The sequence below is a fragment of the Papio anubis genome, chromosome 12 (assembly GCF_008728515.1).
Source record: "Papio anubis isolate 15944 chromosome 12, Panubis1.0, whole genome shotgun sequence".
Classification (NCBI taxonomy): domain Eukaryota; kingdom Metazoa; phylum Chordata; class Mammalia; order Primates; family Cercopithecidae; genus Papio; species Papio anubis.
Genome location: NC_044987.1, coordinates 73,874,362 through 73,900,084, shown reverse-complemented (window position 1 = coordinate 73,900,084; position 25,723 = coordinate 73,874,362). Strand labels below are relative to the sequence as shown.

The 25,723-nt window shown below is 40.6% G+C and overlaps 1 protein-coding gene across 4 annotated transcripts in view; it reads left to right on the top strand.

Moving 5' to 3' along the window:
• The window catches only part of PSMA1 (proteasome 20S subunit alpha 1), a 121,042-nt gene that overhangs the window by 89,087 nt on the left and 6,232 nt on the right, over positions 1-25,723 (top strand). Inside the window, exons 1-7 of one of the 4 annotated variants that reach the window (XM_009186525.4) lie at positions 16,084-16,737; positions 18,005-18,049; positions 19,061-19,162; positions 19,288-19,391; positions 22,510-22,598; positions 23,110-23,180; positions 23,297-23,426. In XM_009186525.4, coding sequence (XP_009184789.1) covers positions 16,735-16,737; positions 18,005-18,049; positions 19,061-19,162; positions 19,288-19,391; positions 22,510-22,598; positions 23,110-23,180; positions 23,297-23,426 — 544 coding nt within the window. In that variant the 5' untranslated portion in view covers positions 16,084-16,734. Of the gene's footprint in view, positions 1-16,083; positions 17,130-18,004; positions 18,050-19,060; positions 19,163-19,287; positions 19,392-22,509; positions 22,599-23,109; positions 23,181-23,296; positions 23,427-25,723 lie in introns of those variants that run through there. The other 3 variants (XM_009186526.4, XM_031653350.1, XM_009186524.3) reach the window with 3 other exon arrangements.

Sequence of the window (25,723 nt, the reverse complement as noted above, 5' to 3'; positions counted from 1 at the left end):
CCAACTCAGCTGGATGGCAGCCAATGTCTATCTCTTTCCTGGGCCAGAGCAGAGCTCCCCCTAGTTCTGTGTGTGCCTGCACAAAGACGAATATGTTTTGTACAAATAGGGTCTAGTTTTACCTTAGGTGAATAGACTGAGCCAGGGGGTCAAGGGACAGAGGACAAAGAGGACCAAACTGGTGTTTGCTGCGTCAGAAGCATACAGGCTTATTTGAAAAGACTGAAACTAAATAAAGACTTCTTATTAGCATAGAACTAGAGTTGTGAAATCTGGTCAAAGGGTTTTATGCAAGGATGCCTTTTATATATTCTCATGTTAATGTGGAAAAGTAGAAAAATACAACATTTTAATTAGGGAAGAAAATTATTGTTATATATAACTTTAGAACATTTTTCATGCCAGCAACTTTTTTTTCTTTTACACTAGAACATGGGAATGACACTCCCAAGTTTTTTTCCCCCATCCCAAAATGACAGGGGAAGTAAAATTCTTTTCACAAAAAGTGTACCTTTTTTTAAAAGAGTAAACCAGCATTAGATGACTTATTCTAAAACAATCTTCTTCTTTAATTGGGCTTTTCTGCAGATTTTCTAAGAGGAAAAGTTGATGTTTAACTCCACATGTTCCTTTTTTGCTTTCATGATTTTTTCCACATTTCCTTTCTGATAGGAGTAGTATTTTATTGTTCTGTGAAAACCCAATTGCAATCCATCAGGTATCAGCTTTTAGTAAGGCAGTATGTGTAAAACTGAAAAACAGACATTTACCTCCAGAAATGATGGGGTTTTTTAATCTTTCTGCATTTAGGTGATCTCAGTTTATTTTCTGGAAGTGTGCGCTGAACCATAAGCAATATCATATCTCTCCTAAGGACATAATGTTTCCTAAAAGCCTGTCTAGTTCACTGTGTTTTTCAGAGGGAAAAATCCTGAGGACTGGATCCAACTGGGAGGAGTGTTACCCAGGGTGGCCTGAGACAACATAGCTGGATGGAGAGTTCCAATTTTCATCATTTTAGTTGCAAAAAGACAAGGTCACCCACAGAAGGCAACTTTGTGCATTTGTGGGCCAGGCAAATGCAGAGAGCAAGTAGGGAAGCTGAAAACAAGGGAGTGAAAATCTGAACAGAGCTGGGTAGGTAGAGAGGGTCAAGGGAAGCATTTCAGTTTTGAAGCCACAAATGGAAAGCCTGTGCCAGAGTGCCCCTTTTATGTTAGCCGTTGAGAGAGGTTCCTGCTGCTAAGAGTAGTCACCCAGCACTCCAGGCTAAATGCTGCAAATCTATAGTGATATCAGATCTATTTTTATTCTCTCATTTATATATTTCCTTTTTATCTTAGCAATACAGGATTTTTTATCCTTTATCTTCCTCCCGTGGGTCCTGTTTTTAAGCTCCACTCTTTATAACTCTAGTTTCTTTTGGTTTTTAAAATTATTTTTTCCCTTCTTTTTTTCCTTGAAGAGCCTTCTGAAAGCTGGCACTTTGGTAGATTTCTTTTTTTTCTTTGTTCACATAGTCTGATCTGGAAGCCAGGACTTTATGTTGGCCTAAATTTGTCAGGTCTCTAATCAACTCTGTGTAAAGTGGAATAGCTTGGCAACAGGCATAATAATAATAATAATTAAAAATAACAGTGACTGCAGAACTAAGACATGAGATTCAAAAATAAGAGGGCAAGTGACACAGAGTCATAGGCTTTCATCTGAAAATATCTATTCCAGCCAACTGAGAAGCACCCTTGCAAATCAGTTAGAATATCTCCTGTGGAGAAAAGCAAAGCCAGAGAGGAATATTGCCTTCAAGTGTAGAGTTTGGCTGTGTATTACCTTCTGTTGAAATTCCCACAGACAAATAAGCCTTTGAGAACCCAAATGAAAACAATGGCTGCCACTAGTAAGATTTCCAAAGGTACTTTTAAAACATGAAGTAGATTTGTTTTTCTGGCCCAACGACTTCAGTGAAGTTCCCACTTAAATCCAAGCATGGTCATTTTGTATCTGGCATTACATATTCTTGTTTGCTAAATGTAAGTCTTGTCAATTAGTTATTTTAAAAAATACTTTTTGAAATTACCCACACTCCAAGCAGCAGAACTGCTGTGTGTATACAAATGCTCTGGAAAGGCGCAAGTCAGGTACTGGGTGTAGGCACAAGACAGACCGCATGGTCTGCCTTGGCAGCCCTGTCCTCACCTGCAAGCTGCCCACACACACTCCCTTCCAAACGGTGCTCCCTCTGATGCCAATCGGCTGACTGAGCTACTGTGGGAGGAAGCCTGTGAGGGGGTTGGTGGTAGTGATGTGAATAAATATTTTATAAACTAAACTTCAAGTATAAAACTTGATTTACCCTTTCAACCAAATTCACATGGGAAGTCCCACCTCTTCTTAAAAATCTCCGACATTCAAGAGTTAAGGGATATGGAAGCTGGTGTAGCCTGGGGCTGTCATCCAAGACCAGCTGAAAAGGCAGCAGGAAGGGTTTGGTTCTGGCTAGGCTACAGACAGGCCATCTGGATGCAGGGAAGGCCTAGAATGCCAGAAGCAGCTTTTCTTTTTCATTTTAGACTTCATTGAGTCCAGCCTGGAGAAAGTCTTTAGTTTAAGACCCAAACTGAGTCTTCTTTAAACAGGGATTCAATATTTGAATTTTATATAAAACAAACATCCACTACACGTATTCTTTTTGGCGAAGAAGGTTGGAGAGAGCAATGTACACACAATTAAACATACTTAGAAAAAAATGTAGACCAGATTCACTAGACTTATAAATACATAGGAACTATGTGTGGTTTTTAAGTAATTTTGCTAGGAATAAATATTGAAAGATTGCCTGAAAACAAATTTTTTTTATATTATAGCCCCTCAGTTACTTTTATGAATAATTATTTCATTGTTTTTCCCATAGTTCACATTAAAAAGCAATTTTAGACTAGGCACAGTGGCTCACACCTGTAATCCCAGCACTTTGGGAGTCTGAGGCAGGCGGATCACTTGAGGCCAGGAGTTCGAGACCAGCCTGGCCAACTTGGCAAAACCCCATCTCTACTAAAAATACAAAAATTAGCCAGGCGTGGCAGTGCACATCTGTAATTTCAGCTACTGGGGAGGCTGAGGCATGAGAATCACTTGAACCTGGGAGATGGAAGTTGCAGTGAGCTGAGATCATGGCACTGCACTCCAGCCTGGGTGGCAAAGTGATACTCTGTCTCAAAAATAAATAAATAAATAAATAAAGCAATTTTACCACATTAAAATTGCCTTTAGGTCTTTAAAATAATTTTCCTTGTCTATTTTTATTTTATATTTAATAATGTTACATTTATAATTAATCACATTAGGCATAATGTTAGCATGGGCCAGGAAATTTTTCTTTAGCGAAACTGAAAAAAAAAAACCCTGTAGGGAAATTATAGCAACTTCCTACTCTGTATCATTCATGAACATACACTCAGTTTGGAAACCACCCTCTATAAAAGATATGATCTATTCTTCCTTAGCTATTGCAGTCTGCGTTTGATTTGTATGTGTTATTCTTAACAATCAAAGGAAAAGGTGAATGTAAATTCACTTGGACAAAACAAAACAGGAATAAAAGAATATTATCCTTAAGGGAAGTCTTTCCTTAAGGAAGAGAAAATGCACGTATTTTTCTGGGCGAGGGTGATGGAGTCAGGGAGGAAGAATTTTTTTTCTAAATAAGGCATTAATTGCCACCTAGCAGTAGAGGAAGGAATTGCGCACCTAGCTTGCCACTGAAATTCTAGAAAACATTAGTTTTAAAGGACATATTACTTTTATTGTAAACAATATCTTAGCAATTATTTGGTCTGTTGGCAGACTAAAGATTGAATTTTTCCTCTCTTTTCTTGAGGAAAGATAAAGAAATAAAACAAATGAAAATATTTGGCCTATTTGTAAGCATACTCCTTCCATCATAAGACGTCTCGGTTCTCTTGTTGCCCTTGCCACTCCAGCAACAAGCTAAAGGAAAAGAAATTCTGAAGCCATCATGACAGGAAAAAACGTTGCCTTTGGGCCGGGCGCGGTGGCTCAAGCCTGTAATCCCAGCACTTTGGGAGGCCGAGACGGGCGGATCACAAGATCAGGAGATCGAGAACATCCTGGCTAACACGGTGAAACCCCGTCTCTACTAAAAAATATATATAAAAAACTAGCCGGGCGAGGTGGCGGGCGCCTGTAGTCCCAGCTACTCGGGAGGCTGAGGCAGGAGAATGGCATAAACCCGGGAGGCGGAGCTTGCAGTGAGCTGAGATCCGGCCACTGCACTCCAGCCTGGGCAACAGAGCGAGACTCCGTCTCAAAATAAATAAATAAATAAATAAACAAACAAACAAACAAACAAACATTGCCTTTGGCCGGGCGCGGTGGCTCACGCCTGTAATCCCAGCACTTTCGGAGGCCGAGGCAGGCGGATCACGAGGTCAGCAGATTGAGACCATCCTGGCTAACACAGTGAAACCCCGTCTCTACTAAAAATACAAAAACAAAATTAGCAGGCCTGTAGTCCCTGCCACTCAGGAGGTTGAGGCAGGAGAATGGCGTGAAGCTGGGAGGCGGAGCTTGCAATGAGCCAAGATCACACCACTGCACACCAGCCTAGGAGACACAGCAAGACTCCGTCTCAAAAAAAAAAGACTGCCTTTATCCTATTAGAGGAAGAAATATCTGGGTTGTTTTGGGTTTTTTTCTGTTCGTTTTTTGGAGTCGGAGCCTCGCTCTGTCGCCCAGGCTGGAGTGCAGTGTCATGAGCTCTGCTCACTGCAACCTCCGCCTCCCGGGTTCAAGCGATTCTCCTGCCGCAGTCTCCCGAGTAGTTGGGATTACAGGCGCTCACCACCAGGCCCGGCTAATGTTTGTATTTTTAGTAAAGACGGAGTTTCGCCATGTTGGTCATGCTGGTTTTGAATTCCTGACTGCAGGTGATCTGCCCGCCTCGGCCTCCCAAAGTGCTGGGATTACAGGCGTGAGCCACCGCGCGCGGCCTAAGAGAGGTTTATTTTGAAAATTAGAAGACATTGGCCAGGATTAGTAATAACAGTTATTATTGTTAGTAATAACCCTTAGTATATAGTAAGGTGGTCAGCAAATATTTTTGAAGGAATGAGAAATGTCTGGCTCCAAAGCCTGTTCTTTTCACTATTACCTTCTATGCCTATATATTGGTGGCTAAAAGTACTTGGCTGGACACTTCAGAGTGGCTCTTATATAAAAGTCCTACTTGTGGACCAACAAAAGAGATATTTGGTTTACTGGGGTTTTAATGGCTTTCAACTCCTCGAAGCATGATTTGGGGATTTGGATCAGGATACACCCTGATTCTTATCCAGTATTTGCAAAATTGATCAATAGAGGTACCTTGCAGGAAGAATGGAACAGAAAAACAACACTAATTCTCCAATTTAAAGACAATTATTAGTTATTTAGAATAAAAAAAATCCTAATAAAAGCCAAACTGAAATTTTCCCATGAATGGCCGGGCGGGGTGGCTCACGCCTGTAATCTCAGCACTTTGGGAGGCCGAGGTGGGCGGATCACCTGAGGTTGGGAGTTCGAGACCAGCCTGATCAACATGGAGAAACCCTGTCTCTACTAAAAATACAAAAATCAGCCGGGTGTGGTGGCGCATGCTTGTAATCCCAGCTACTCGGGAAGCTGAGGCAGGAGAATCTTTTGAACCCTGGAGGCGGAAGTTGCGGTGAGCCGAGATCTTGCCATTGTACTCTAACCTGGGCAACAAGAGCAAAACTCCGTCTGAAAAAAAAAAAGAAAAAGAAATTTTCCCGTGAACATGTAAGATTCATTGTTACTCAACTATCTAGATGACAGTCTGTAATAATTGCTTAATTTCTGGAAAAAAAAAAAATATTTCTAAACAACTCAAGTGTGCCATGGCTTTTGTACAGGCCTCTCTTTTAGTCACACACCGAGGGAGGAAAATTATATTATACAGTTTAGAGATAACTCTAAATTGTTATTCTTCCCAATTATGTCTGTTAATTCCAGCTTGCTGTATTCCAAGTGTTATCTGTTGCCAGAAAAAAAACAAAAAACCAAGAAAAACAAAAAACAAACAAAAACAAACAAAAAAAAAACTTTAGCTTCTGAATAACCAGTTAAAACTAAAAAGCTTCTAAAAAATCAGGGTTTTTTTTGTTTTTTGTTTTCCTAAGATGGAGTCTCGCTCTGTCACCCAGGCTGGAGTGCAGTGGTGCAATTTTGGCTCACTGCAACCTCTGCCTCCCGGATTCAAGCAATTCTCCTGCCTCAGCCTCCCGAGTAGCTGGGATTACAGGCGTCTGCCACCATGCCCACTAAGTCTGTATTTTTAGTTTTGCCATGTTGGCCAGGCTGATCTCGAATTCCTGACCTCGTGTGATCTGCCCACCTCGGCCTCTCAAAGTGCTGGGATTACCGACGTGAGCCACCCCGCCTGGCCTCCTATAAGCAGGTTTGTCTGTTTTTTTCATTTTTTTAAATATTCATATGTACACATGATGTATATACATGTTACACATGTTGGAAAATATATTCTTAGGATATTCTCCCTTCTCTAGTTGGATAGTATTGAAGGGGAAAAAACACAGTAATTAAAAAAAAAAAAATTGTCAGCACAGTGGCTCACTCTTGTAGACCCAGCTACTCCAGAGGCTGAGGCAGGAGGGTTGCTTGAGCCCAGGAGTGAACCTTGATCACACCACTGCACTCCAGCCTGGGCAACAGAGCAAGAGCCTCTCTTAAAAATAAACAAATAAATTAAAATTAAAATTTTAAAAAGGTGGGAGTGGGTGCAGACAAGGTTAGTTTAAAGCAGGCTGTTTAAAGGCTATCAAATATTAGTCAAATAAATTATGAAACATGTATATGATATAATACCTTATAGTTGTACAGACATTTAAAGCATGTGACATGAAGAAATGTTCGTGGTTTAATGTTTACATAGAAAAGCAGGTTTAAAAAGAATCATATATAATTTGATACAAATTTTTCGTAGCAGTTTATTTTGAGATATTAATTTTTATTTTATTTTATTTATTTATTTATTTATTTATTTATTTATTTATTTTTGAGGCAGAGTTTTGCTCTTGTTGCCCAGTCTGGAGTGAAGTGGCACAATTTCGGCTCACTGCCACCTCTGCCTCCGAGGTTCAAGTGATTCTCCTGCCTCAGCCTCCCAAGTAACTGAGGTTACAGGCATTCACCACCATTGAGGTTACAGGCATTCACCACCCGGCTAATTTTGAATTTTTAGTAGAGATGGGGTTTTCACTATTTTGGTCAGGCTGGTCTCAAACTCCTGACCTCAGGTAATCCACCCTCCTCGGCCTCCCAAAGTGCTGGGATTACAGGCGTAAGCCACCATGCCTAGCCTTGAGATATTAATTTTATGTGTTCTCTTATCCTACTATCCCTTTCTCCCATTCAAGCAAGTATCTAGACTTCAGATTTTTGTAAGGCAAAAAGCAAACACTGCTCAGAAATATCATAGGCTCTGTCTTGTGAAATGAGAAGAGGGAGGTGAAAGATGGATTCCTCAAAAGTTAGAAGTCTGGACGAGGCTCAGTGGCTCATGCCTGTAATCCCAGCACTTTGGGAGGCCAAGCTGGGTAGATGGCTTGAGTCTAGGAGTTCAAGACCAGCCTGGGCAACATAGTGAGACCCTGTTTCTATTTTTAAAAAAGAAAGAAAGAAAACTTAAAAGTCTGAAGCCTATAGTTTAAGTGAATAGCTAAGATTCCCATCTTGTTCTGTAACAAAGCCCAGATAGTGGCAAAACTTCAAAGAGGAAAGCCACATGGGGTACCTTAGGAAGCTGTACTTGGGTGCAGGGGCTGCCACATTCACTTACTTGATTCCAGATTCTTGAGTACCAAGAGTAGTAAAGAAGTATGACAGTTGGCCGGGTACAGTGACTCACACCTGTAATCCCAGCACTTTGGGAGGCTGAGGTGGGCGGATCACCTGAGGTCGGGAGTTCGAGACCAGCCTGATCAACATGGAGAAACCCTATCTCTACTAAAAATACAAAATTAGCCAGATATGGTGGCACGTGGCTGTTATGCCAGCTACTCGGGAGGCTGAGACAGGCGAATCGCTTGAACCCAGGAGTTGGAGGTTGCGGTGAGCCGAGATTGCGCCATTGCACTCCAACCTGGGCAACAAGAATGAAACTCCCTCTAAAAAAAGAAAGAAGGAAGGAAGGAGGGAGGGAGGGAGGAGGGAGGGAGGGAGGAAGGAAGGAAGAAAGGAAGGAAGGGAAGGAAGGAAGGAAGGGAAGGAAGGAAGGAAGGGAGGGAGGGAAGGAAATGTGAGAGTCACCAGATCTGAAGTGAAGATGGCACAAAAGAGAATCCCAGCAGCAAATCAATGTGGATGACCAAATAATTTGAGATAATTCCAGGTACTTCTATAATAATTCAAGTCCTAGAAACTTTGTACAACCCTGGATGGAGAGGAAATGCTCAATGATAACTAAGATAGAATTTCTCACCAGCATGGCAGGATGGGAGCTCAGGCTTAGATTCAAGTGGACCTAAAGATATGCAGTATTTATTTCTATGAAATAAGAATCATATACACAATATGCATATGTACACAGAATGTATATACATGTTACACATGTTGGAAAATATATTCTCAGGATAGTCTCCCTTCTCTAGATGGATAGTATTGAAGGGAAAAAAACACAGTAAGTCTCACTACTTAGTGCAATATAATAATTTATCATAGTGTCTTTTTTTAGTAGCTATTTTTAGATTTTTTTACTTTTTTTTTTTTTTTTGAGATAGAGTCTTGCTCTGTCACCCAGGCTGGAGTACGGTGGCAGATGTCGGCTCACCTGCAACCTCCACCTCCTTGGTTCAAGAAATTCTCATGCCTCAGCCTCCCAAGAAGCTGGGGTTTCACCATATAGGCCAAGGTGGTCTCCAACTCCTGACCTCAAGTGGTCTGCCCGCCTTGGCCTCCCAGAGTGCTGGGATTACAGGCATGAGCCACCTCGCCTGGCCAATCATATTATCTTTATTGGAAAATAAATCTTAAATGTATATCCCGTTTCTTTTTGTTTTTTTTTTTTTGAGACGGAGTCTCACTCTGTCGCCCAGGCTGGAGTGCAATGGCACAATCTTGGCTCACTGCAACCTCTGCCTCGCAGGTTCAAGCGATTCTTCTGCCTCAGCCTCCTGAGTAGCTGGGACTACAGGCATGCACCACCACACCCAGCTAAGTTTTGTATTTTCAGTAGAGATGGGGTTTCACCATATTGGCCAGGCTGGTCTCAAACTCCTGATCTCAGGAGATCTGCCTGCCTCGGCCTCCCAAGGTGCTGGGATTACAGGCGTGAGCCACCGCACCTGGCCTCCCTTTTTTAATTAGAAAAAAACATATATTATAAAACCAGCTGTAAGCTGTTTTTCCTATATATTTGAACAGGTCGAAAATAGGGAAGGGCATAGATAATAAACTTAGGTTCTATTTTCCAGCTGTTTTAGACCTACTGATATTAACATTCCTAGAAGTATAATATAAACTTAACCTCAAAAAAAGATGAGGATTTTTTTTCACAGAAAAAAGTATTGTTTATCTCCTGTATCCTGAAGAAAATAAAATGGTATTATATTAGTCAGGGTCTCAGCAAGAAACAGATGCACTCTCCAAAGGAGTAACTGAAGAGAGTATAATCAGCATGTGGGCAGGGGAACAGCAAGTGATAATGCAGCACCACTGCCAACCTGTGGCCAACATGGAGTGGGGGAAGGTAATAAATAATCTGATATCTCTTTCCTATTGCTTTCTGATCTACTAGTGTCTTTCATTAGCTGAGCCCAACCAGGAGCTAGAGAGGAAGGGATCTTACTGATGCAATCTATAAAAGATTAAAGTACCATGGAATACTATACAGCCATAAAAAATATAGGAGGCTGGGCATGGTGGCTCATTCCTGTAATCCTAGCACTTTGGGAGGCCAAGGCAGGTGGATCACTTGAGCTCAGGAGTTCAAGACCAGCTTGGGCAACATGGCAAAACCCCGTCTCTACAAAAAATACAAAAATTAGGTGGGTGTGGTGGCACGGGACTGTGGTCCCAGCTACTCAGGCTGTGGTAGAGGGATCACTTGAACCCAGGAAGTCAAGGATACAGTGAGCCAAGGTTGCGCCATTGCACTCTAGCCTGTGAGACAGAATGAGACCCTATCTCTAAAAACAAAACACAAAAACACAAAATCATGTCCTTTGCAGTAACATAGGTGGAGCTGGAGGCCATTATCCTAAGGGAACAAACACAGGAACAGAAAACCAAATACCACATGTTCTCACTTATAAATGCAAGCTAAACATTGAGTACATCTGGACACAAAGATGGGAACAATAGATCCTGGGGCTGACTTGAGTGGAGGAGTGGAAGAAGGGCCTTTTGGGTACAATGTTCACTATGTGCATGATGAAATCATTTATACACCAAAGCTCAGCAACATGCAATCTACCCAGGTAATAAACATGCACATGTACCCTCTGAATCTAAAATAAAAGTTGAAAAAAGGAAAAAAAAAGGGGTGAAGTATATCTATAGGGTCATCAGAGAATATCTAGCACAATGACATTAAAGTATAAGCAATTCCACAATTTTTCTATAAATATTTCCAAATAAAACTACTAGAAGAGTACGAGAAACATAGAGATTTAGACTTCAACCTTTGGTACTATGTAAAGTATTTGAAATTATTACTACTACTACTAGAGAACTTTTTTTCATCCACTAATTTTTTTTTTTTTTTTTTTTTTTTTTTTTGAGACGCAGTCTTGTCCTTCCTGTCACCCAGGCTAAAGTGCAGTGGAGTGATCTCGGCTCACTGCAACCTCCACCTCCCAGGTTCAAGCGATTCTCCTGCCTCAGCCTCCTAAGTAGCTAGGATTACAGGTGTGGGTCACCGCACCTGGCTAATTTTTGTATTTTTAGTAGAGACAGGGTTTCACCATGTTGGTCAGGCTGGTCTCGATCTCCTAACCTCGTGATCTGCCCATCTTGGCCTCCCAAAGTGCTGGAATTATAGGCATGAGCCACCGCACCCAGCCCACTCTTTTAACTAAACTTTATTGAGCATCTAGTTAGTGTGACACATTAAACATATGTACGAAGATAAATATGAAACATTCTCTATCCTCCAGCAGCTCCTGATTTAGTGTGAGGACAACATGTGAACAAATAAGTGCAATTAAGCTTTGTATGTGTAGTTGCAATTTAAAATGGGACTCTTTCTGTCTCAGTTTGGCTGAGGCTCCAAGAAAGTAAAATGCCAACTATTATCATATTTTATAATAAAGTGGAAAACCACAAAAAGTAGAAATTGCCCAAAAAAGGGTGGGGGGAGTGGAAAGGGAACTGTTTTTGCAACTCTTAGCTGTCCATCTACTTCTAATTCAGAGATTGGAGTTTAGAAGATTTTGAGAGAGTTTTTGGTGTGCTGTGAGTGGACATTGCTTTTTCCTCACCTCACACCTAGGGAAAGAGGCTTTAATGAAACTTTGATGTATGATCCCTACACCTGGCAGGGGGGTAGGGTAAGGGTTGAGGTCACAGTGGACTAGCGTCTGACTCATATCTGAGGAATTCATTCATTCAATACTTAATGTAGCACTTATTAAGTACAGGCACTGTATTTGCCTTTTCTAGGTACAGGCAAATTCAGTGGTGAGCAAAACAGATAAAAATTCCCCACTTCATGGAGCTAACATTCTAGTGGATGAGAGCAAAAAATTTTGGCTAATTGCAAAAATTAGTTTGGGATATGGTCAAAGTCTGCACTCTCAGAGGCAAAGCCACTCTGTAGGTATTTGGATTAGACCAGGGCTACTAGAAACAGTCACAAAGAAGGATAAGATTTCCACAGAAAAAAGCTGGGGGTATAGCTATACATGCTAGCAATTAACATTGAGCTGACAGCCAGATGAAATATATTTACTTGGTAAGCACAAGATTACCAGTATTTTCTCATTGAGCTAAGGTGAGAATTAAGGTGTTACCAAAGAACTCATTAAGTAACAAGTGTCAACTGTAAACATCTGCCAACTCAAAGAGTAGCAACCCTTAATCACAGAACTGTAGTAGCGAAGTTAAGAACTTTCTTGCCTCTTTCTCTGTTTGAACTTGAAAGAAGGAAGGAAACCTGGAGTTGGTGGTGATGATGGGAGTTCGGGTGGGGGTGGGTGTGGTGGGGATTAGGAGAGAAATTTTAGACAGAGAAATAAAAGGGAAGTCAAACATTTTTTACTTGAACAACCAGAAAAGTAATGAGATGTGTATCTTATTTTATTCAATGAGCATGGAAGGATTAATTCCACCAGGTGTGTTTTAACATGTGGAGTGAAAATAAGTTACTTACAAATTGCACCCTATACATCTATTTGTTCAGTTTACCAGTTACAGGTGTTAAACATAATAACATGATAAGATTTACACATCCATGAAAAAAATGTTCAACTTGGCTTTTATTTAGAATTTACTTTTATTTGATTCTTTTAAAAGCCTAACATAACTTACCAATTACCTTTATTTATTGATTGATTGATTGATTGATTGATTTAGAGACAGGGTCTTAGTCTGTCACCCAGGCCGATCATAATTCATTGCAAACTTGAACTCCTGGGCTCATGTGATCCTGTCACCTCAGCCTCTTGGGTAGCTGGAACTACAGGTGCATACAACTACACCTGGCTAATCTTCCTTCCTTCCTTCCTTCCTTCCTTCCTTCCTTCCTTCCTTCGTTCCTCCCTCCCTCCCTCCTTCCCTTCCTCCCTTCCTTCCTTCTTCTTCCTTTTTTTTTTTTTTTTTTTTTTGAGACAGGGTCTTGCTATGTTGCTCAAGCTGGTAACTCCTGACCCTAAGCAATTCTCGTGCATTAGCAGGAGAAAAAAAAAAGTGTCAGGATTACAGGTGTGAGCCACTTTGCCTGGCTTCCAATGACCTTTAAAGAAGTAGTGCTATGTTCGCTGACCTAGTCTTACTACAACATATCTTTATTGATCAGTTTTTCAGCTTCTGATTAATGCTCAAGATGTATCTTGAGGCTCGGCATGGTGGCTCTTGCCTGTAATCCCAGCATTTTGGGAGACCAAGGCAGGAGGGTAACTTGAGTCCAGGAGTTCAAGACCAACCTGGGCAACAAAGTAAGACCTTGTCTCTACAAAAAAAATAAACAAAATTATCTGGGCATGGGGGTACTTGCCTTTAGTCCCAGCTACTTGGGAGGCTGAGGTGGGAGGATTACTTGGGCCCAGGAGGTCAAGGCTGAAGTGATTGTGCCACTGCACTCTAGCCTGGGCAACAGAGAAAGACCCTGTCTAAAAATATATATATATGTGTGTGTGTGTGTATATATGTGTATATATATATATATCTTGAGAGCTGAGGAACTGAGTATGGTGGCTCACGCCTGTAATTTCAGCACTTTGGGAGGCCAAGGAGGGAGGATCACTTTAAGGTCAGGCATTCATGACTGGCCTGGGCAACATAGTAGGACCGTGTCTCTACAAAAAATTTTAAAATTAGCCAGGTATGGTGGTATGCACCTGTAGCCCTAGCTACTTGGGAGGCTGAGGCAATAGGATGGCTTGAGCCCAGGAGTTCAAGGTTACAGTGAGCTGTGATCATGCCACTATACTCTAGCCTGGGCTACACAGCTAGACTCTGTCTCTTAAAAAAAAAGTTGTTGTTGTTGTTGTTGTTGTTGTTTTTAAAGATGTATCTTGAGTCAAATCCCCAAAACACACAAAGAGGAGCTGAAAGTCATATAAACCTTTAATAAGCCCTTGGGACTTTCAGTTTTAACAAAAAGGTCAACCAAACGCCCCTTCTTTTGGTCTATAAGTAGAGCTTTGATAACAGCCATTCTGAAGAGTCCAGACAATTGCTGTGAATAAAGGATGTATCACAAAGCCCCAGATATTTGCTTAGGAAATAATAATCAGAAGGACAGGTTTTGGAGTGATCTATCACTCATTCATTCAACAAATGTTTAGTGAGTGCCTACTATATGCCAGGCTTTGTTTCAGGTACTAGGAATATCTCAGTAAATTTTTTAAATGTTTTAAAAAAGTAAAAAAAAGTTTGGATATTTATGTGATTCCCTGTTGCATACTTACAATGTGTGCTTCAACTTTTATTTAAACTAGATTCAGTGGGTTTCTTTTATTTGTATCCAAAAGGCGCTTTCTATAAAAGTGACACAGTAATAAGAGGTTACCATCCCTAATTGCAGGAAGCTCCTACAAGTCAGTAAGAAAATGATTAACACAATAATATGAGGAAAGGAATGAAGTGGCAATCCACTAAAGTAATATAAACAGCCAATAAATACAACAAAAGATTTTTTTTTACTAAAAATAAAAAACTATAAATAAAATTTAAAAAGAAACACATTTTCTTTTTTGGCCTATCAACTTGATAAAAGTAAAAAGTACTTATAATATCCAGTGTTGGTGAGAATATAGAGAAAATTGACTCTCAGGCAGCATAGAATATTAAATGGATACAACTTTTTTTGCAACTCAGCCATATTTATCATAACTGTAAATGTAAATTCCCTTTGACCCCACAATTATATGAATTCTTCATAAGGGAAGGTAATTATGCACACAATAGGTGTGTATGTACAAGAATATTCATTATAGTATTTTTATGACACCAATAACTTGGAAACAATCTAATTGCACACCAATAGTTAGGCAAATTATTGTATTTCCATAAAATAAAATACTATGCAACTATTGAAAATAATATAGACGATTACTTATGGACATATGATAGCTATAACTTTTTAAGTGTATTAATAAAAACAGTTCAGTATCATCTTATTTTTTTAAATTGTATATTTATTACACATCTGTGTGAGGCATGTGGCTAGAGAGATATATATGGAAAGAACTGTCAAAATGTTTACGTAGTATATGACAATTTATAAATGAGCATTTATTTAATCATTTAGCACTATTTATAAACAATGTGTGCTACGCATTGTGCTGGGTTCTGGAGAAACGAAAGAGAACAATCTATTAATTTAATCTGTTAATTTAGTCCACCAAATCAACAGTGTTTTTTAGAAATACGGCAATAACCAGTGTTGATGAATTAGAGGAGGCAACCTCATATACTACTGTTGAGAGTATATGTTGGTAAAACATTTCTGGAGAACAATTTAGTACTTTTTTTTTTTCTTGAGACGGAGTCTCACTCTGTCGCCCAGGCTGGAGTGCAGTGGCACGATCTCGGCTCACCACAACCTCCGTCTCCCCGATTCAAGCGATTCTCCTGCCTCAGCCTCCTGAGTAGCTGGGACTACAGGCGCACGCCACCACGCCCGGCTAATTTTTGTATTTTTGGTAGAGACGGGGTTTAACCATGTTGGCCAGGATGGTCCGATCTCCTGACCTCATGATCCACCCGCCTCTGCCCTCCAAAGTGTTGGGATTACAGGCGTGAGCCACCGCGCCCGGCTTTTTTTTTTTTTTTTTTTTTTTTGAAACAGAATCTCTGTCGCCCAGGCAGGCTGGAGTGCAATGGCGCGACCACGGCTCACTACAACCTCGATCTCCCGGGCTTAAGAGATCCTCCCACTTCAGCTTCCCGAGTAACTGGGACCACAGGCGCATGCCAACATGCCCAGCCTTTTTTATTTTAGTATTATTATTATTATTATTATTGTAGCGACGAGGTCCCACTGTATTAAAATAATATAGTGATCTCGAACTCCTGGGCTCAAGCGATCCTCCGCCCTCGGCCTCCGATAGTGCTGGGATTACAGGCTACCGCACCCAGTCTCTTTTTTTACAAAGAATGTAAATAGCCGGTGGATGTTAGATTGGCAGCTGTTTGCAAAGATGTCAGACTATTTCATTACGGAAAGATGCTCTCAAAAGACAAAATAGGTAAATCGAAAGAAAGTATCCATTTTTTCTCAGTGGCCTAATCAGGTATCATCTTGGTTTTGAGGACACAGAAAGACAGCGCCCTCATGGAGTTCAAAGTCTGGTGGAGGAAACCAATCATAATAATAATGAGGGGTTAACGACAACAGAGCCTTGAAAGATAACATCTCCAGGGAATAAGGAAGAGCATTCCAAGGTATTTTGCCAAATGGCAAAAACCGCGGTTACTTTTGCACCAACCTTAATACAAATAAAAGCATGTACACAAACAAGATACTCGAGGAAGAATACGGCTGACACACAGAAACGGATCGTTATCTTGGGGCTTTCCTGCAGCCTCGTTTCTTTCAGTCACATAACACCCCAAAATCTGTGGACGGTGAATGAGAGCTAGTATCACCCGGAGTCACGGCTGTTGCCTCGTAAGACTTTAGATGCAGCCCGCCACCGGGAGAAACTGGAGGGAATCCGCAATACACAGGAACCAAGAAGGGCTACGTGACAGGGGGTGCCCCGCAGCTCTCAGCCGCCGGCACTCCCAGCCCTGGGTTTCCCGCCAATCTCAGTTCCTAGATCTTCCCAGGCTCCGCCCGCCGCCGAGCGGTCGGAGAGTTTTAAGGAAGGGGAAGTGTTGCAAGCCTATCGATATCTCTGGAATAGACTGCGCTACCCTGCGCCGCCGCCATCAGACTCCCGCAGACTTCTCTGTAGATCGCTGAGCGATACTTTCGGCAGCACCTCCTTGATTCTCAGTTTTGCTGGAGGCCGCAACCAGGCCCGCGCCGCCAACATGGTACGTTGAATCCCGACCTCTGGAAGGTTTAGGGCAGAGCTCCGGTGACTGGGGGATGACGAGCCACCTCTCCTGTCATCCTTAGCGCCGTCCGGGGCCACGAGGTATGGGAGCCTCGGCAGACGGCCGGGCTCCGGCAGTGATTCAGCATCTCCGGCCTGGCCGGGCTAGGGGCTGTCGGTAGCCAGTGCGGCCTTTCCACCGCTTTCGCTTCCCGGGGAGCCTCCGACACTTCCTCCTCTGTCAGCTAGATGAGTTCGCCCCTCAGGTTCCTTCAGTGGAGTAGATTCTGAGCGGTCCAGAATAGCCCCTAGTGCTGTGTATGGGAGAGGAGAAGACAGAGACTTGACTTGGAGGCCTACCTGTACCACCAGTGCGGACTTGACCCCCAGGTTTGTGTTCCTGGACCGCGTCCGTTTTCCTGGTGGGTCCGTCTGATTTATCTCTCCCCTAGACTTCGGTTAGAAGAGGCCCTTTTCAATAATTTTGTCCAGTCACCTATTTACAGATGAGTAAGCCGAGGCTGAGAGGGGAAGTGATGGAATCTGGGTTACAACATAGGGTTCTGGGTTTCCAGTGCTGTGCTCGCACTCAATCTCACTCCCGTGATTAGTCTCCCCAGCACTGCTAGACTTGTTATAATAGTCATAATAGCCGTAATGGTTCTATCGCTGCAGCTGTTTGTGTCCACCTCTAACTTTCTGAGGACATTTTTGTTCATTCAATATGAATATACAGACAGAGCATTTGTACAAGCATAACTACAGTGAACGTTCAAAAGTCATACATGTCCCTAATCATAAAAGCAGAAAGGGACGTTTAGATAAAGAACTGTGGGAGTATGCGTTAGGGGGATTTGGGAAGAAAAGGAGAAGACTTCCAGAAATCGACATTTAAGCTAACTTAAAGAAAAGAAAGGCTTTTAACCATTTATTAGGTCCCAATAAAAGGGAGCAGCATAAGCAAAAATAGGCAAGAAAGTTGATTGTGAACTTTAGTAATTGAGCCTAAAGGGATTGCTATGGAGGGTGTTAGAATAAGAGGTTGGAAAAATAGGACCCATTTAGATCTGCTTCTCCCTCTCCCACCAGTTTATGGTAAATGTAGAATTGGCCTACGTCTGAGTACAGTAGTAATCTTCCAGTAAGATTGCATGAACAGAGTGCCTTAACATTGAATGGAAACACAAGCATATTTCTTAATGAATGTTAGAGTTGGGATTTGAAATGTTCTTCTATTAACAGTTCTTTTTTTCTTTTACTTTTAGTTTCGAAATCAGTACGACAATGATGTCACTGTTTGGAGCCCGCAGGTAAAATAATGTTTTTTAAACTATTTCTGTGAAATGGCTTTTTGTGGCTGCAATATATTTAGAAGCTTGTGAGAGCATAGGCTTGGGGAAAATGGAATATAATATTTTAGTCGTTCTTGGAAGTTGCATTTATAATTAAAATAGGTCTCCTGATGGACCTAGAGGACATTATGTTAAGTGAAATAAGCCAGAAACAGAAAGAAAAATATTTCATGCTCTCACTTATATGTGGAATATTTTGTTTAAAAGAGCAAATATATATATAGAGAGAGAATAAAACAGTGGTTACCAGGGTAGGGAATAGCAGTGGGGAGGAAAAAAGAGGAGATACAAAGTATCAAATATGTAGGTTGAGCAAGTGGAAGGATCTAACGTACAACATGAAGACTACAGCTAATAATGCAGGTAGTGTTTTGTATTCAGGATTTTTGCTAAGCGAGTAGTTGATAGCTCTTGCCACAGCAGAGGAAAATGGGTAAGTATGTGAGACAATGGATGTGTTCATTCTGCGATAGTGACCCTACTATATATGTGTATCTTACAACATCATGTTGCATACCTTAAGTATATACAACAAAATTTATTTTAAAAGAAGCTTTTGGCTAGGCGCAGTGGCTTATGCCTGTAATCCCAGCACTTTGGGAGGCCGAGGAAGGTAGATTGCTTGAGTCTTGGAGTACAAGACCACCCTGAACAACATGAAACCTGGTCTCTACAAGAAATACAAAAATAAGCTGGGCGTGGTGGTGCCTGCCTATAGTCCCAGCTAGTGGGGACGGTGATTTGAGAGGATTGCCTGAGCCCAGGAGGCAGAGGTTGTACTGAGCTGAAGATTGTGCCACTGCACTCCAGCCTGGGTGACAGAGTGAGAACCTGTCTCAAAAAAAAAAAGTTTCTTGATTTAAAAAAAAATCAGTTGAGATTTAACTATGCCCACCTGACATTTGAAAACTCTAATTTTTAAGTTATAAAAGGCCTTCTAAGATGTGGTTTTGTTTTTTTTTTCTTTAGGGCAGGATTCATCAAATTGAATATGCAATGGAAGCTGTTAAACAAGGTTCAGCCACAGTTGGTCTGAAATCAAAAACTCATGCAGTGTTGGTTGCATTGAAAGTAAGTAAAGTAATAAATATGTCTTCCTCTGTAGAAAACTATTAATGTAAATTTCACCATAGACAGTAAGGTTGTAAACTTATTTTTACATTTTTTTTTTAACATCTTATAATGTCTCCATTTAGAGGGCGCAATCAGAGCTTGCAGCTCATCAGAAAAAAATTCTCCATGTTGACAACCATATTGGTATCTCAATTGCGGGGCTTACTGCTGATGCTAGACTGTTATGGTAAGTATAATCACGAAAAATAAACATCCTTTTTGATTCATAATTGATTAGTTTTCTCAAAAAGATCCAGATAAGATATTTTAGGAAGTTGTCTGCCAGAATGCTTGTAAATTAAGATTATGAATACCTTGGTGGGTTTGAGTTTGTTGTTAAATTTTCCATTTTTTGATCCCCGTAGGAATAACTCATAAAATTAAACATTAGCACTTTTTAGAAGTCCCTGAGTAATGTGATATTTGTTAATACAATGTATATTGTTTGAGACCCTGTTATGTCTAAGAAGAGCTTGATACTTTTGTCTGGTTTCTAAGGAGAAGCTGAACCATACTTGTTTTCTTTGTGCTTGTTTTCTTCAATACATCAGTATTTATTAGACATTTATTTTTTGCAATGCTCAATACTGGATACTGCAGGGTATACATAAGTGACTCAGACATGGATCTTGTCTTAAAGGAACTTGAAGGCAAGTTTATCTATAAACTCAAATCTAGTTTATCTATAATATAACAGAAAAATTTCTGTGAGTCTAGAAGAGACAGATTATTTATGGTTGAAAGGCAATATGTAAATGAAGAGATAGGGCTTTGAAATTGCACAGATTGAGTTCTCACCTTCACCACTTAGTATCTGAGATTGGGCTAAATACCTAAACACTGCATTTTTTCCAGTGTTTTCTTTATCAAGGCTACTTTTAAATATTATTATTTTTTTTTTTTTTTTGAGATGGAGTCTCACTCCCACCTAGGCTGGAGTGCACTGGCACGATCTCAGCTCCCTGCAACTTCCACCTCCCAGGTTCAAGCAATTCTCCTGCCTCAGCCTCCCGAGTAGCTGGGATTATAGGCACCCGCCACCACGCCTGGCTAATTTTTGTATTTTTAGTAGAGACGGGGTTTCGCCATGTTGGCCAGGCTAGTCTTGAACTCCTGACCTCAGGTGATCCACCCACCTTAGCATCCCAAAGTGCTGGGATTATAGGTGTGAGCCACCATGCCCAGCCTATTTTTAAATATTTTAAATTGCCTACCGTAAAGCACTAACACAGAGCCTTTCAGGTATTATGTGAGTATGTGTGTTGTGGAAGGCAGGCAGTTAGCTAAAACTAATCTCTTAAATTTGTGATTTGATTAGGAAAGAAAGAATATAAATTATAAAGGTGGGCCTGGCACAGTGGCTCCTACCTATAATCCCAGCTCTTTGAGAAGCTTAAGGCCAAGAATTTGAGACCAGGGCAACATAGTGAATCCCCATCTCTACAAAAAATTTTAAAACTTAGCTGGGTGTGGTGGCACACACCTGTTGTCCTAGCTACTCAAAAGGCTGAGATGGGAGGATTGCTTGAGTCCAGGATTTCAAGGTTGCAGTGAGCTATGATAGTGCTACTGTACTCTAGCCTAGGTGACAGAGTGAGATTCTATTTTTTTTTTTTTGAAACAGAGTCTCATGCTGTCACCCAGGCTAGAGTGCAGTGGTATGATCTCGGCTCCGCCTCCAGAGTTCAAGCGATTCTTCTGCCTCAGCCTCCCAAGTAGCTGGGACTACAGGCATGTGCCACCACACCCGGCTAATTTTTGCATTTTTAGTAGAGACGGAGTTTTGCCATATTGGCCAGGCTGGTCTAGAACTCCTGACCTTGTGATCCGCCTGCCTCGTCCTCCCAAAGTGCTGGGATTACAGGTGTGAGCCACAGCACCAGGCCGAGTGAGACCCTATTCTTAAAACAACAGTAGCAGCAAAAGCAGTGTAAATAGTAGTGCTATTGTATAAGAATTTTGGGCTGAGCATGGTGTCTCATGCCTGTAATCCCAGCACTCTGGGAGGCTGAAGCAGGTGGGTCACCTGAGGTCCAGAGTTTGAGACCAGCCTGGCCAACATCATGAAACACTGTCTCTACTAAAAATAAAAAAAATTAGCTGAGCATGGTGGCAGGTGCCTGTAATTCCAGCTACTCGGGAGGCTGAGGCAAGAGAATCACTTGAACCCAGGAGGCAGAGGTTGCATTGAACTGAGATCATGCCATTGTACTCCAGCCTGGGCGACAAGAGTGAAACTCAGTATTAAAAAAAAAAAAAGAAGGAAAGAATTTCAAGTTATTCAGCCAGTCCCTTACTGTAAGTCAGCAATATAATGACAGCCTTAAGGGTTTCCACCTACTCTTCAAAATGGAAAATGTATTATATTATCAAACATTTTATTTAACTCAATCTATAAAATATTGCCATGCCAACACATAATCAATATAAAAACTTTATTAATGAGTTACTGCACGTTTTTAGTTACTAAGTCTTTGAAATTTGGTATGTTATTTTGTACTTCTGAATTCAGTCTAGCTACTTTTCAAGGGCTCCATAGCCACATGTGATTATTGTATGCGATATTGGGCAGTTTACTTTTAGACAGCATTGGGAAATGGACTTACGTGTAAGTACTGAACAAATAGCTTGGTTCCTGTGGTCAACCATGTGATGATCAGATGTGACATACACATATACTGGACAAAGCAACATTGAAAGAAAGGAGCATATCCATTTCTTGATCTTATTTATAGGCATGAATTCTCTTCTCCCCAGTGTTAACCTTGCTTGAATTTCATCAGATTTAACAGTGAGACTCAGCGGCTAGTGTCCACTATCTCCTCTAGAGTGCTTCTTATGAATAGAAGTAACAGTGGCAGGAACACGTAAAGATGCCCTCTGCTGTGGTTTCCATTTCTTATAGTTGCTCTTTCGGGGAAATGTTAGTCTGCTTTCAAGAAAAAAGGACAGAGTAGATAATCTTTTTGCTGGTTCAAGATCTAGAATTAAGATTGCTGACAGTGGGAAGGATAAGAGAAGAGAGGTTGCTCTTTTTCTCTTGTTTAGCCTTCTCTGTTCTATAAGTGATGTGAGACAAAGATTCTCTAGAGCTAAAAAATATTTCAGTATTTTTAAAAAACCTTATGTGGCTCCAGAGTTTGGCACAAAAACGCACCCTTGCAGGCATGTCTTTCTTACCTTCTGTCTTTCTTATATGGATGTGATCCATGTAAACACTTGGAATAATGCGAAGTGAAATCAAACAATTTAGATTGGAATAGTTGTCTATAATTTGCAATTACTAAACTTTGTTTCTTTTTTAGTAATTTTATGCGTCAGGAGTGTTTGGATTCCAGATTTGTATTTGATAGACCACTGCCTGTGTCTCGTCTTGTATCTCTAATTGGAAGCAGTATCCTTTTTATGTTAGCATTTATGGATATGAACTTTGAAGGGTTTTGATACTTCTGTTAATTATTAGGAATATGATAATAACATGACATATATAAGATTGTGAAAACTTTAAAACAACAAATTGGGTTGCTCTTTCATTAGCCTTTATAAGCAATTGATATTTGCTAGACATAGATAAGCCCAACTTCAGGAAAATTAAGCATCTTTTTAGAGGGGATTTAAAGTTTCTTAATGGTTCTAGATGTCCCAAGAAATCCTAGACCCCTTGTATCCAAAACAAATCAGGTTTTACATGGGAAGAAATCATTTTGTTGGCACTCTTTCTTAGATTTGGTAGAAAGTCAAACATTTTATATTAGGCCAAAGAAATAGTGTCCTTTTGCGTTATTTCTCTGGTGGATTATGTAACAATTAAGGAATAAGCCAGATACCTTTGTTAATAATGTATAATTTGAAAATAAAGACAGTACTTCATTCCTTGTTAAAACAAGCTCTTTAACCAATCTAAGAGACCCAGATACCAACACAACGATATGGCCGGAGACCATATGGTGTTGGGCTGCTTATTGCCGGTTACGATGTAAGTTCATTGAATATTGTTATATGTTAATGATTTTTTTTATTAACTAGAAATTTTTATAATTTTTAGTTCAACCAACGTAAATAATTATGTGGTGTATTTATTTCTATTTGTAGGATATGGGCCCTCACATTTTCCAAACCTGTCCATCTGCTAACTATTTTGACTGCAGAGCCATGTCCATTGGAGCCCGATCCCAGTCAGCTCGTACTTACTTAGAGAGACATATGTCTGAATTTATGGAGTGTAAGTGATAGCCTTGCTTTTTTTTTTTTTGGCCTCTTCCAGTCTATATAGTAAATAAATATAGTATCCTAACTACATAAAACTATCAGTCTTACAGAAAGAATTTTTTTTTTAATTAAGCTCAGGAAGAGTTTGTTTCTGTCACATATACTAACTTCAACTTCTGGTTACCGCCAGAAGTTAAAATTGATACCGTAGTTTCAATCACGACTAGAACTTTTTCAAAATATAAATGTGTTCCCAACCTTGAAAATTCTTGATTCAGTTGGTCAGAAGTGTGCCCTGTGGAGTGGAGAGTGGAGAACCACTATACTACCTGCCAGTTGTAAGCTCTGTTCACTTTTAGTTTTCTGTGAGTCTTATTTTAAGCCACACAGACATTTCTGCATTAGTAGTCCATAAACAAGAAATAAAAAGGCAGTGTAGTTGAGGGAAAAGAAGGTAAAAGAGGTAAGATGTTATGACAGGGCAGGTTTTCAAGTGCTTTGCTTTGCTTTGCATTGGAAGGAGGGTATTGGGTTTTACATTTCTCTTTGTCATCTTATCTGTTTTCTGGTGACATAGCATTCTTTGGAGGAAATATTTGGGGTTTAGTGAATGCAGAGAAAAATAGTTTAATTGACATTACTCAAAGCAAACTGTTGTAGGATGACAATAGGTTTAACTTTGGGAAAAGAGGATTCCTTGGACAAATAAGCTTGGTAAATGCTTGCTTAAAGTTTAACATTTTAAATTATGGTAAATGGATTGGGGTCCCCAAGGTTACCCCTAAATTGGGAGATTTGCTAGGACTTAAAGCACTCAGCATATAGTTGTACTCCCAGGTAAGACTTATAACAATAAAATAACAATACATAGGTGGATCATTAAGGAAAAATACAGTCCAGAGGAATCTATGTGCAGGCTTTCTTACGCTCTTTCCTTCCCAGAAGGAGTCACAGAGTACACTTGCAGCAATATGTATGTGATGTTTCTGCCCAGGGAAGCTCATTGGAAACTCAGTGTCCACAGTTTGATTCAGAACTGCTCATATCGGCACCCTCTGCCTAGCACATTTCAACCTGATAGGAAATTCCTAAAGATTGCAATAAATCCATAGATAATTTTGGGGAGTACTGCTACTTAAATGATACAAGGCATCTGATCCATGAACATGGAATATCTTCATTTATTTAGGTATTTAATTCTTTTTTTCTTTTTTTTCTTGAGACGGGGTTTCGCTCTTGTTGCCCAGGCTGGAGTGCAATGGCACAATCTTGGCTCATTGTAACCTCTGCCTCCCAGGTTCAAGCAATTCTCTTGCCTCAGCCTCCTGAGTAGCTGGGATTACAGACTCGCCACCACCCCCGGCTAATTTCGTATTTTTAGTAGAGACAGAGTTTCTCCATGTTGTTGGTCAGGCTGGTCTCAAACTCCCAACCTCAGGTGATCCACCTGCCTCGGCCTCCCTAAGTGCTGGGATTACAGGCATGAGCCACTGCACCCGGCCAGGTATTTAATTCTGTCACTGATGTTTTGTAGTTTTCCATGTACAAATCATATTTGTCTTATAAGTATTTTATTATTTTTGGTGCTGTTGTGAACAGAATTGTGTTCTTAATTTCATTGCATATTATTCATTGCAACTACATAGAAATACAATTGATTTTTGTATATCAATCTTATATCCTGCAATCTTGCTGAACTCATTTATTAGTTCGAGTCATTTTTTTATAGATTCCTAAGATCGTGTCATCTGAGAATAGAGATAGTTTTACTTTCTTCTTTCTAATTGCCCTGGCTGGAACCTCTGGTACAATGATGAATAGAAGTTGCATGAACAAACATTCTTTTCTTTGTTCCTTAACTTAAGGTCATTCACTATTAAGAATGATGTTACCTGGCCGGGCGCGGTGCCTCACGCCTGTAATCCCAGCACTTTGGGAGGCCAAGGCAGATGGATCACGAGATCAGGAGATCGAGACCATCCTGGCTAACACGGCGAAACCCTGTCTCCACTAAAAATACAAAAAATTAGCCGGGCGTGGTGGTGGACACCTGTAGTCCCAGCTACTCGGGAGGCTGAGGCAGGAGAATGGCATGAACCCAGGAGTAAGAGCTTGCAGTGAGCCGAGACTGCCCCACTGCACTCCAGCCTGGGCGACAGAGCGAGAGACTACGTCTCAAAAAAAAAAAATGATGTTACCTGTCAGCTTTTTGTAGATGCCCTCTATAAGAGGTTGCTTTCAATTACTAGTTTTGTGTTTTTATTATGCAAGGATTTTAGGTTTTATCACATGCTTTTTATGCATCTCTTG